This window comes from Amblyomma americanum, chromosome 1 (assembly GCF_052857255.1).
Source record: "Amblyomma americanum isolate KBUSLIRL-KWMA chromosome 1, ASM5285725v1, whole genome shotgun sequence".
In the NCBI taxonomy this organism is placed as follows: domain Eukaryota; kingdom Metazoa; phylum Arthropoda; class Arachnida; order Ixodida; family Ixodidae; genus Amblyomma; species Amblyomma americanum.
The window spans coordinates 252,750,651-252,763,281 of NC_135497.1; the positions used below are offsets into that span (position 1 = coordinate 252,750,651).

Consider the following 12,631-nt stretch of genomic DNA (forward strand, 5'->3'; position numbering starts at 1 on the left):
TTACACTGGGCATGCCCTCTTGCTCCAAAAAAAAACGACAAATACTGACACCACCATCACGAACCGCATTAGTTGTGTAGAAGCTCCCATTGCTTTTAAATCAGACACAGTGCGTGTTCTTACTTTCAAATGCCTTAACATAATAACAAAAGTTTGGTAACATTCACTTTTGCACTTCAATTATTGATGCAATGGCAAATGCAGTTTCAGCCAAGATTATCACAGGAAAGGCAGCCCTGCTGACCTCACGCTGGCACCACCTCCGTATTTGGGGCTACAATAGATCGGTGTACAGTGGAGTGAAAATCTCCTCTTAGTGGACACTTCTACAAAAAAGTCCCAGACGCCAGGCAGGGCCAACTGACACTGCACAGATAACCTCCTGGCCTTCCCACTGCAGCTACTACAAGCCAGCAACACTGTGCCAATCCAAATGGCCAAGGCCACTAAAGCAGGGGGTGTTAAGTAATTTTTGCTTCCTGGGCTGTGATTCTGCAATTAGGTGAGGAAATTGAAAGGTGCTACTTGTAAAGGGTCCTCTTTCCCAAAAACACATCGTTTTTCAAGGTAGTCCACACCAGCGGCACTGCGCTTCCACCATCAGTCAAGTGGTCTCTGCATGCCACCATAGAATAATGGGGACAGCTGCTGATATCAACAGCACAATGCACCAAAATGGGGGAGGGACACCAAATTTTTGTTGTGTGTTCATTCCTTGAAATGACGCACAAGACACTAGTAAACATGAATCACCACATGGAATTTGCCTGTGCCCAGTATATAATTTATAACTGACAAGCTGTTTCGGTTGAGATTTCTGCAACCGAACACTCAGTAGCTATGACAACATAACTAGCCTTGAGGCAAATAAAAACTGCAATATAATCGCTTCTTTGTCGTTATTATTTTCCAGCGTGCACTAGGAGCTGAAATGACAGTAAGTAAACTGCTATAAAATCTGTTTTTGCATGCCCCAAGTAACCTCAATACGTGCGATGCCATAGCCACCATTCAGCTGCCGAGAACGGAATTGTAAGTACATTGAAGGTGACATTCAACTATATAAATTATTTACCAGGTACAGACAAATTTCATATGGTTGGTGACCTATGTTTACTAATGCCTCATGCACCATTCTCAAAAAAGAAAATAATTTGATGCACCCACCCATTAAAAGCTCAAACTTTAAACTTACGGCTGGTTCCCAAGATGAAGGAACATCTGAAGGGTACAAGCGCTGGTGCCAGACAAAGAGGACACCACTACAGTAGTGCACTGTTGATGTCAATAGCTGCCCTCACTCTTCTACAACCATATCAAAAAGTTATGCGCTCCTGGGAAGAAGGATATCCAAACTTTAATTTGAACATTACTCATCATAAGCAAAATTCACCAAACACCTCTAGTACCACCACAAAATTACAGTAATAAAATTTCCCAATAAACTCCCAATTCTGAGCAGTCCTGTCAACCTTTACGCCATCAAAGGGCATCTGTGGTGATGGCTATGATAGGATGTTAGTAAACACACCTAAAGCTTCCGGGGACATTGCATACACCTACAAATAATTACTGAAAATGTCACATGTACATTGTAAGTCCCAGTCACAGGTTGATGCACAAGAAGCACCACGCAATGTCACACTACAGCTCTTCAGCACAAATTGATCTACTTTCATGGATATTATTTATAGCATACACCTCCTGCCTACGCCCTGTGAGAGACTTCAACAACAGCCCACAGTTAACAAAGTTGCTGCTGTAAGCCATTTCTGTCACCTCTAAAGACGAGACCGAATCAGCCTCGAAACACTAGGAATATTTTGAAAAGGAAGGCTAAGAACATGAGAATTCAGGTTTGCCATGTCCACCTATTAATCCATTGCAGTGTCTGCCAGAATATCACAAAAAAAAATTGTGTACTCCATGTAGCACAACACTGCTGCAGTAAAACAATATATGACAAATAGCAGGCTAAATGCTCATTATTATAATTACACCATTTATATAAATGTGCCAGAGCACTAGCACTTCTCCTCTTGTTGAACATCAAGGGAAGCTGAGCACAGATAAATGCCCAGCTAAACATGGCCACCTATGCAGCCAATGCATATGTTCAGTGCACTAGTAGGCCAGCCAGTGCCCACAACTTGCCATAAATATCTCCACTACAATAACAGTGGCAGAAAAGCATGGTCTCTCCCCCAAAACATTTACAGCGAGAAAAAAAAGTAATTCTGCATGCCCTGAAGTTTCCAAATTTATCTTTTCCTGGAATACTGTAGCCCATAAACAGCATGGAGCTTTTCACACATAAGTTTTGTAAACACAGTGATAGACATTGAAAAGACATTCATCAAATGTTAAAAGGACTTCCCAAAGAAGAAATATATCAATAAACCGTACTCAAGCTCAACCATTTGGGTAATGCCATACTGTTTTCTCAAGGCTTTCTTCATGAAAAAAATTCGTTGTGGCCCGAGGCTTGAGCTCGAAACCACAACCAACTGAGCCTGATATAGTCGGATACAACTAACAAAAAACAGCAACAGCCCCACAAAGGAGAGCCCTTCAGCCAATGGCATCGACCGATTTTCATGAAGTCGTGGTTAATCCCCACCATGATCAGGGATTAACCACGATGTCACGAAAATCGGGTGACGTCAATGGCTGGAGGGGTCTCCTTTGCGGTCTTTTGCTGCTTCATTCCCGAGTTGTATCACACTAGAGAAAAGCTAGCAGATGGCAGGGCGAAGCCATGTTTTGCCCACTTACTTCTTATGAAACACGGAAGACCGTCAAGCATTGCTCGACTGCCTTAAGCGGCTGGGGTTATACCCGCTCAAAAATGTCCAACTCCACATACTGTAGTACATTTACCCGTTCTTTTGTTTGGGCACAATTCCTTTTTCTGCTGGGAATAAGAGGACCCACAATGACAAAATGATAGCTGTGAACATGCAACCTGACCTTTCCCAGTTACCACTCAAACACAATACTTGTAAAAAATAAAACATCTTCAAAAATGTTTAATTAAGGAATCTTCTTAGGGAACTTGTTTAGAGAAGATCTTAGAGACAGAGCTCTTCGAAGTTGGCAGCAGTAACACTGCACAGCAACACATTTCTAACCTATGGTAACGAAAATGGTACATGATGTGTGTAGAAAGTTTGCAAAGTGCTTTATCCCTCGGTTACCTTAGCTTCACCATGTGCACCACACTGCTACAGGTAAAAATAAGTGAGAAATACTGTTTTGAAATAAAATACTGATTTTTTTCTAATCATGCTTGATTGGATTCTTAATGTCTGGGCTGCTGCCCTGTGTTAAGTTATGGTAATCGCATGATTCCCGGCAGACTGAATACACAGTGCCGAAGCTATGCCTGGATAAAGGGAACATCCCAATGCAGGGCACCAGATAATTTCTGACCACCAGCAGTTCTTTACACTCGCTGGCATTACAAAGTATATGTGTGTTCGCACGCTGTCCTTATGCTTATATAGCCAGCCCAGCTAAGAGCAGAACCCGCTACCTTAAGCTCAGCAGCAGACACCTTAGTTATTGAGTTCAAGCCAAGGGCAATTCCAATGGTAGAATTCAAGGTAGAAATATGCACTTCGATTCCCTTGATTGTTAGTATATGTGTCAAGTTGACCTGCCAGATTCCTTGACAGGTAGGACATCCGGCGTTGCACTGACCTCCTGCAAGCACTTAGGGCATCAATCATCCCCAAGAGCGACACTTAAGTTACACAAGTGTCCAATGTGCCTCGCAAAAAAAAAAAAAAAAGTCATGACATCCGAGCTAGAAAACACATTACTAAGTGAATACTATAAGTTATCGGATTACCGCATCAGTTGTCCGCCAAATTGCATGGCTGGTGGCAAGTTTTTCATGAGCCAAAGCAATACTGGGGTCCAGGCTCAAGATTAATTTTGATCACACGCCGTTCTTTTTAACATGCATAAAAAAAACATACGCTTTTACAAGCCAACGCTAGACCATGAAGCGTGCCATAAGCAGTGGTGGGAATGGCCAAACACATTTTGGAGCAGGCTTTGTAGCAACAAAATTCAATTTAGAGCAGCTTCTTCATGTTTTGCAGCAGAGGCCCGATACTGAGAAATAAGGTCAAAATGCAAATATGCAGGGTATTCAGCTAACTTTTGCCAAGATTTAAAAAATGACAATACGCTGGAAGAAGATTTGAATGGCGAATGCTTGAACACCATTGTCTTGCATATCTTCGCAAATTTTTTAAAATGACATAAATGCAACAGCCTTAAGGCTCCGATTCTTTAGAAAATCCAGCACCGGTGTTGCGAGTGAAAAACCAGGTAGCCCTCCTGTCACCTAGGTCATGTGACCTTGTGATGTCATCACAACATGCCCATTAGATTGTGAGCAAACTGCCCACTGTGGCAGGTGATAATGAAATCAACGATTGGTTGCAAAAGGTTGATCGAGGAGAGCAACCTGGGTTTCAAAAGCCCCACTGGTGGCCATGTTTGAAACAGCTACCATCGCTTAACCGCTGCACCATTGCATCAGGATTGGTATGAGGACTCCCCGCGATCAATGAATACAGGAAAAATCAACCAGACCATTTTCAGCTTAGAGCAATGTTGGATGGAATGATATGTGTTCATTGTAAAACATAGCAAAATGCTTTTTTTCTTAGTGTTTCCAGTTTTCTGCAAGAAAATAAAACATGGTTTACACATTATTCACATACCAGCTTGTCTTGTTTTCAAGTTATGTGTACAATGCATGTGCCCCATACAAAGACAGCAAAGAATCACTTCCTTGAAACGTTCCTGGTGTGTGCAAGACTTCCAATCACCTAAAACTGGCTTTACCAATTGTAGTTTGTTATTTACTTCACCATTCCAAGCGGACTGCCATTTTTTCTTTAATTTACGATGTACTAAGTTCATGCAATCTTTAAAGGGGATGTTTACTTTTTTTATTTGCTTGCCACGAGCTTGAGCAACGCAGAAGTCTGCTCTCTCGTTGCTGTTTATTCTGACATGACTCAGGACCCAGCAGAGTTTTATGTTTTGTCCTTGAGCTGTGGCTGTTGTTATATTAAGTATGATATGATTCCATTATGGTATGATTAAGTACGAGTCCAAATACTCGGCATCGGCAAAACCACTGGGACCCTCTTTTCCCCGGACATGGCTCAGCCACAATAGGCTAAGAGTCGCTGTTCAGGTCTGTGGTGGCACGCTGCTCACCAACATACCCCTGCGGGGATGACCCTGCGGATGCTCCAGAAACTGTGGAGTCGCAACTCGCCATCATCTGCATGTTGCATGCATCTGCAGGGGATATGCAAAGAGGACCTAAAGGAAGCCATTAACGCTACTGCGTTACACCCGAAGGCGGACCTTAAGTGTCAACTTATAATTGCTAACTTTTTGCATCCTAACTTAAGCACAAAATTTTCTATGCAAAACTTGTAGCTTAAAATAAATCCCTCAAGATCTAAAAATTGTCATGAAACAATGCGCTGATGTGTCCCGATCTTAGCACCCTCAAACGCACTCCAATTGAAGGAGCTTGGTTATGGAAAGACAATGAATAAACAAACAATTAAGATGAGTGCGGGCTTCACCAATTCACGGCACAGTACACGTAATTTCTTGCAGACCGACACAGCTGCACCTCTCACAAGGAAGCATTCTTTTGCCCATGTGCTGTCCTCGCCTCAAGGAGCGTTAAGGCTCCGATTCTTTAGAAAATCTAGCACCGGTGTTGCGAGTGAAAAACCAGGTAGCCCTCCTGTCACCTAGGTCACGTGACGTTGTGATGTCATCACAACATGCTAGCAAACTGCCCACTGTGGCAGGTGATAATGAAATTAACGACTGGTTGCAAAAGGTTGCTCGCGGAGAGCAACCTGTGTTTCACAAGCCCCACTGGTGGCCGTGTTTGAAACAGCTACCATCGCTTAACTGCTGCACCATTGCACCATTGCTGCACATGTGCTGTCCTCTCCTCAAGGAGCACCGCCTTTTTCCTCCACCGTCTCGGCATTGCCGTGTGTGCCCCAGGTCCTTCGCTGACTCCTCTTCAAGTGTTTGCAGCAAGGGGACTTGGTTTGCATAGGAACTATAATTCCAAGTTCGTATGAGGGAAAATGTCTAGCAACGGCACAAGCCAAGAGATCACAGATGTAATCTTGAGCTTGTGTGCATGTCAGCAAATGCAAAATGCCACCCCATCATTCAAAGTGGTTCAGTTTAGTGATTCAGACTTAAAACAACTTTCTACCATAAAAGTTCAAATTAACCTGGTTCTACTGTATAAACAAATTGGAAGCTCATATACTGATGGCACTTTTAAAGCAAGTCAGATCCATAACCTCGAGCTATCAGTTGTAATGTGTTCTAAACCTTAAAGACAATAAATCTAGCCGGACCAAAATTTAGCACCATTTAACCATCTTAAAAGCAGTTTTATTTTGCATGTGCTTTTGCCATATCCGTTTCAGACAATACTGGCAGCAACACCTAGGCAGATGCACATACCTTGTATACTACAGGAGGTACTCAAGGGATGTCACGGGTGCCATTTTGTAGTGTATTGCACAGGTTCAGCACTGCAAGATGGAGCAGGTGGTGACAAGCCTGTTTTATGTGCCTGCAGCCTTTTGCCATGCTACATGCACCCCGAAATGGCGGCCACTGTGATATCAAAGCATAACCCCCGATAGACTACAGTTGCATACAACTCAAGAATGAAGTCCGAACGCCCCTGAAAGCAGCCCCTTCAGACAATGATGTCTACTGGTTCTCATGACCTCATGGTTAATCCCCTTGCACCTGGTACTATGACATCACAGAGGGCTGGCAAGTGTCAGGGGATTAACCACAGATTAATGGATTCACCATTATGTCATGACAATTGGTGGATGACATTGGCTGGAGGGCCTCCTTTCAGGGGCATCTGATGCTTCCTTCTTCGAGTTGTTCCTTCTTCGAGTTGTATCCAATTGTAACTATCAATAGGTGGTAAAGGGCTAACAGCAAAAGGGGTGGAATTGGGTTCTGTCTGTCTTCTTTTTTTATCACTATCGAAAAAACTACAGCGCACAAGACAGGACGACGTATAGAAGCGACACAGATGTAGTCCAGTAAAAGTCCTCCTTCAACCTGCCTCATGTACCGTAGTTTCTTCAATAATAGATCCATACCAACTAGCCCAGCTCACCATTCTTGTGCAGTATGCTTTTTCATCACACATCAAGAGAAGGAACCAAAGTGATGCCTGTGCACATTTGGCAGTAGCCTCTGCCACCTCATACTTGCCACAGCTCTTAGTTGCTGCCATAGTATTTGGGCACAGCACTGGTGCAATTTCATCGAAAACCACCATTTGTAGCAGGTTTAATAAAATGGTGCATGGTGAAGTCGGTGCAGCATTCCCCCTAATGCATGTGTCAAGATGCATAAGGCACCCTCTTTACCACCTAGGGTAAAGTACCCGCGCAGCAATTCAGTATTGCCGTGCAACACTGAAATGTTGCACGGGCACTTCACAGACATAGCAGTAAGGGACAGACTGCAGGTATACAACGTTCACAGCAAGGCATAACTCAGCAAGCAGTGCCGCTGAAAAAAAAACCTTCGATTTTTCCTCCTTGTCAAGGAACAGTGACGACAGTTGTACCAATACACAATCTCTAACTGCACATCCCACCACAAGGTCCACTTGGACCAGATTGCCACAGACTCTCAGCCCTTCACTCCTAACCAACATGGACCAGGCCCACGTAGAGAACATTTGTACTGGCCAGCACCTGAAAGCAGTTTTCAGCAGCATACCAAGGCATTGATAAAAATACCACAGATGCCACAAAACGTGCATAAAGTGCCCAGTACAGCTATTGGTGAATAAATGACGCACCAGCCAGGAATTGAACTCATGGCTGCTGGGTCAAGATTCAGAAGCACTTGCTTCAGCATGACACCGCATTCTTGGAATTTTCTGATGCCTGCAATACAACTGTGACCACATTCACAGCTCATGAATGAACGACTGCTACACGATTTTTCGCAAACCTGATCGTGCAACCACAAGGGTAACACTGTCTGGCTTGGTGTGCATGCCTCATTTCCGTGAAATGCAAGGCTTGTGATGTGTTTCCAGTGCAGGGTCCGTGTGCTCATTTAAGCTTCAAGGAACTCCAAAGAAAGGAAAACTCACCAGAAAGTAAGTTCGCCCAAGCTTGTGACCAGCCAGTGAATCTGGCTAGACAAGCTGACAATACTTTTCGTGCCTTCCAGAAAAATTCACACTTAAAAAGGGCGAGACTGGGCCGCAGTCCATCATAAATGCAGCGTGTAGCAATGATTTTCATAACTTTCTTTGCAATACACCTCCACCGTAATGAAACGGCTAGGTCCCACGCTCTCGCGCGCAACAAAAAAAAAAAGCAATCACCGCTGTGCCATATGGCACGTAACACTACAGTCTAACCTGACTTCTGCATTAATGACAAAATTCTGCACGTCGCAAGAGCAAAGCAATATGAGACTCTGCTCCTGCTACGCAGAAACTGCTGCTACCACGTGGGACGCAAGTAGCGTCTTCGACCTATATTTCAGCTGAAGGACTGGCATTAGGCCGGCACAAAAAATTACTACTTCCGCGGAAGACCTCAATTACAGCACACTCCTAGTTTACAACCAAAGCACACGTTAGGTGTAGAGGGAATTTCTCAAGTGCCGGCGAAAGTCAGCGTCTGGTCGGCGCGCACAGGAGCACGAGTGGCAGCATGAAAGTCACAACCGCCGAGTATTACTTACGGAGTGCAGGCTCCCGTTCTTTCTCCCTGTCTCGGTCCTTGTCCCTATCGCGTTCGCGGTCCTTGTCTCGATCACGATCCTTGTCCCGGTCACGATCCTTGTCTCGATCACGGTCCTTGTCCCGGTCTCGATCTCTCCGATCGCGGCTTTTGTCCCGGCTCCTGCCACGGTGTCGATCTCTGCTGCGATCGCGACTTCGAGCGCGACCACGGTCTCTACCCCGGTCTCTGGAGCGTTCCTTATCCCGGTCTCTCCTGCTGTCTCGGTCGCGGTCGCGTTCGCGGTCGCGATCACGGTCCTTGTCACGTTCGTCGTGGTCCTTCTCTGCCTTTATCGACGTAGGCAGGGCTGGGAAGACTGGTAGGGCTACGGGTGGTGTGGCTGCGGGTACGACGGCGGCGGTACCATTAGCCTGCGTTGCTAATGCGGCTGGTGGCAACGCGCCGGCCATGTAGCTAGGCTTCAACAAAGACACCCCGTCACCAACAGATGGTCGGACTCCCGGGAACGAATTCAAGCGTCCCAAAGGGGTAGTGTTGGCTCCTGTAGCCATGCCGAGACGCACCAACTATGTAAGGATAGTGTACGGCCACAGGTACTTGCCTAATCGCAGCTTCTGCGTAGCTAGTCAGTCGTCCACTACCGACCTAGCACGAAAACATGGCGGCGACGAGAACGCTGTCCGTGGCCCCGTCCTCTCGTTTGTGACGACAACAGCAACGTCATGACGACCCCATACCATCACCATCATCACAAATTCACTGCACTACAGTTCTAGAAGGCCTAGTAGTGGAAAAAGCGGCGCTCTCCCGTGAGGCTTTAGAAGAGGTTGCCGCGGCGCGGCGCTGGCGTAGACTCCTGGAGCAGAAACAGCGCGTCGTCGGTACGCGCGGCGCGCGGCTACGAGGGGCGGACGGGACAGTCGCGCTGTTTGTTATGGCGTTATCACATAAGTATCCCACTTTTTAATGCATCACCGCTTGGCTGCCAATGAAGATGCACGAAACGAATGGCTGATTATTTTAACCTTTCAAAAGGAAATCAGTGGCAGTGCTTCAGTGAGGGCGCCAACGGGAGGCAAGGGATGGTGGCCGCTACCTCGAAAATTTGCCCGGCGCTCCTTTCTGCCCCTGGAGGAATTGATTTTGTTCGCTCACAAGCACATAAGCGCCATAATCGTTGCGTTGCGCTATGCGAAACCAATATATCGCTGCCTCAATGCCGCAAGTTGTTCTTTTCATTTTGTCTTGAAGAGGAACAATGCCCAAAAATTAGCTCCCCCTTCGACGTACGCCACCCCCGTAGGATACCCTGGGCAGCCCTTGGAATGATAAAACAATAACCTACAACTTTTGGCTGCAAGTTTGTTCTATTTAAAAAAAGGCAACTGCCAATTTTGGTTTTTCCGGGGTTTTGTTTCGTTATTTTTTTTTTCAAGGAGGTCAGGTGGAATATCTTCTAGACGAAAGCACTTGTACGATGAGTCCGCAAGTGCCTTCTATTGTTTCGCTCACTCGTTGAGGTTCAGGACACAGGACACCGGATCCTTGATTTTTTTCCTATGCAACATATCACCACCGTTCTGATTATAGTTTTATTCGTGAAAATTGTATAATGCTATTAAAATATCATGCGCTCAAGGCGTTCTTATAACGCTACTAGGAGATTTTGTAGCTACCCTTCCATAGTTGGACATTTCATGGCTGATGGAACGGGCGGATGTAGCATCAGCTGCATGGGAGTACAACGCCCACTATTTTCAAAACGAAGGCCGGCCGTTCATGCATTCATGCAAATCGCCTTATAGTGCGCGATTTTCTATACCCATGGTGTCAGTGCTTGTTCTTTGTTCAAGTTCACTTAAATTGGTCGCGCCATTAATTATAAGGGCCAACCATTACTGTTACTGGTTCTTCTAATACTCGATCGCTTCTCCAAGCTTTGGTTTTCACTACTAATTAATTAATGCAGACCTTATATTTGAGCTCCATGTCGCTCCTGCCTGGTCTTAGAAATGACTGTTTTTCAAATTTCAATTCAGCGTTAACGTAATCACAAGCCAAATAAATGCAATTTTAGAATTATAATATGCTAATTTTGATGCAGTTAACAACGCAGCAACTTCTGCTTTTAATAGAGCATTCAATTCAGGCTTGGCCGTACATTCTCAGATGGGACGTATTCACTAATAAAATAACAGCTGTTATGTTCACACTATACATACAGTGCTGTGCGTTTTTATCGTGAACACTTTAAAAAATTTCCCCGCCTCAACCGCTGGCTCATTTGCCACGGTACTGCACACAGACCTTGCGTATTATGGTAAATTTTGTCTCGTAGCAAGTTTGACAACGGTACTTACTTAGTTGAGCCGTGCTTGAAGCGAAAACATAATCGTCTACGTAGAGATCGACAACCAAAACCCACAGACGACGCTTTTTCGCTGAACTGCGGCAGTGGCGCCATCTGTTTTTGGCAGTAAAAAGCGTCACGACAAGGCCGCCGAGACGAGCGTTGCAAACAATATTATTTGAAAGGTAAAGCCTCTTTAAATCTGTTGTTATGATTTTTTACGCTCAATTAGCCGAAAATGTTGCAAGCGCTTCAGTTGATGCAGACGAAACGGCCGGAACGGTATATTGAAAGGGCCGCGCTTCTCGAAACGCTCGCCTCGGCGGCCTTGTCGTGACGCTTTTGACTGCCAAAAACAGATGGCGCCACTGCCGCAGTTCAGTGAAAAAACGTCTGTGGGGTTTGGTTCGCCGATCTCTACGTAGACGATTGCGTTTTCGCATCATGCACGGCTCAACTAAGTAAGTACCGTTGTCAAACTTGCTACGATACAAAAGTTACCATAATACGCAAGCTATGTGTGCAGTTTCACGGCAAATGAGCCAGCGGTTGAGACGGCGAAACTTTTTAAAGTATTCAAGATAAAAACGCACAACACTGTATAGGCAGAAAACTGCCCCGTTTCCACTTTGTACCGGTGCTCAAGCAATGGAAAGAGCTATAGTACGTGATTCAAAGGGACCGTGTCGGACGCCTTAATGGTGTTACTGCAGGGACTGCGGCTTCCTGTCAGTCTTTGAGAGCTGCTCAGTGATCACGAATAGTGGCCGCCTTACCAAAGAAATAACTGAAAACGTTAAAATTGCTTCTTCCGCATCAGCGAGCCCTCTCTAATTCTCACAGAAAGCGAAATGTCGTTTCTGTCCGCGTCGGCGGACGTAGGTCTCTAGTCTGTCTCTTCCCATAGTTTTATTTATTGCCTTCTTTTCCCTGTTTAATGAGCACTCGCTTTATTGCATTTGTTTTTCTCGTTTCCCTTTTCTTTCGCCGCCGTGATGACAGATCAGTGGTTGTACTGCACGCTCGGCTGCTGACCCGAAAGATTCGGGTTGGATCTCGGCGGTGAAGTGGAGGTGAAGTGCTATAAAAGCACGCGTGTACTGTGCGATGTCAGTGCCCATTAAAGAACGTACCCCAGGGTTTCGAAATCACCCAGAGTGTCTACGGCGTCCTTCGTACACTTGTCCCAATAGCGACTCAGGTTACGAGGTTGAACCCCATAAAACCGATCCAAACGTTTCACTTTATCTTTTCCAACACCTGCGTTCGTTCCTTTTACACTTCGTCCACACCCTTTCATTCTTGCTTTACCGTCGTTTCATGCTTTTGCCGAGTGGTTTCACCTTCATTTCATTTAGCCAATTAATCTTCTTTCACCTCCTTGAACTTCACTGCTCATCGCTTGTAATTGTTCGTCAACTTTGCCCTCGTTTGCTGGCCGCCTACTTGGTTTGCAGTG

The 12,631-nt window shown here is 45.3% G+C and overlaps 1 protein-coding gene across 1 annotated transcript in view; it reads right to left on the minus strand.

The window, feature by feature from the left end:
• Positions 1–9,659, minus strand: part of LOC144114927 (uncharacterized) — a 53,072-nt gene extending 43,413 nt beyond the window's left edge. The window contains exon 1 of the mRNA XM_077648957.1: positions 8,821–9,659. Within this exon, the coding sequence (XP_077505083.1) occupies positions 8,821–9,373 (553 nt within the window). The 5' untranslated portion in view covers positions 9,374–9,659. The remainder of the gene's footprint in view (positions 1–8,820) is intronic.
• Positions 9,660–12,631: the final 2,972 nt, after the last annotated feature.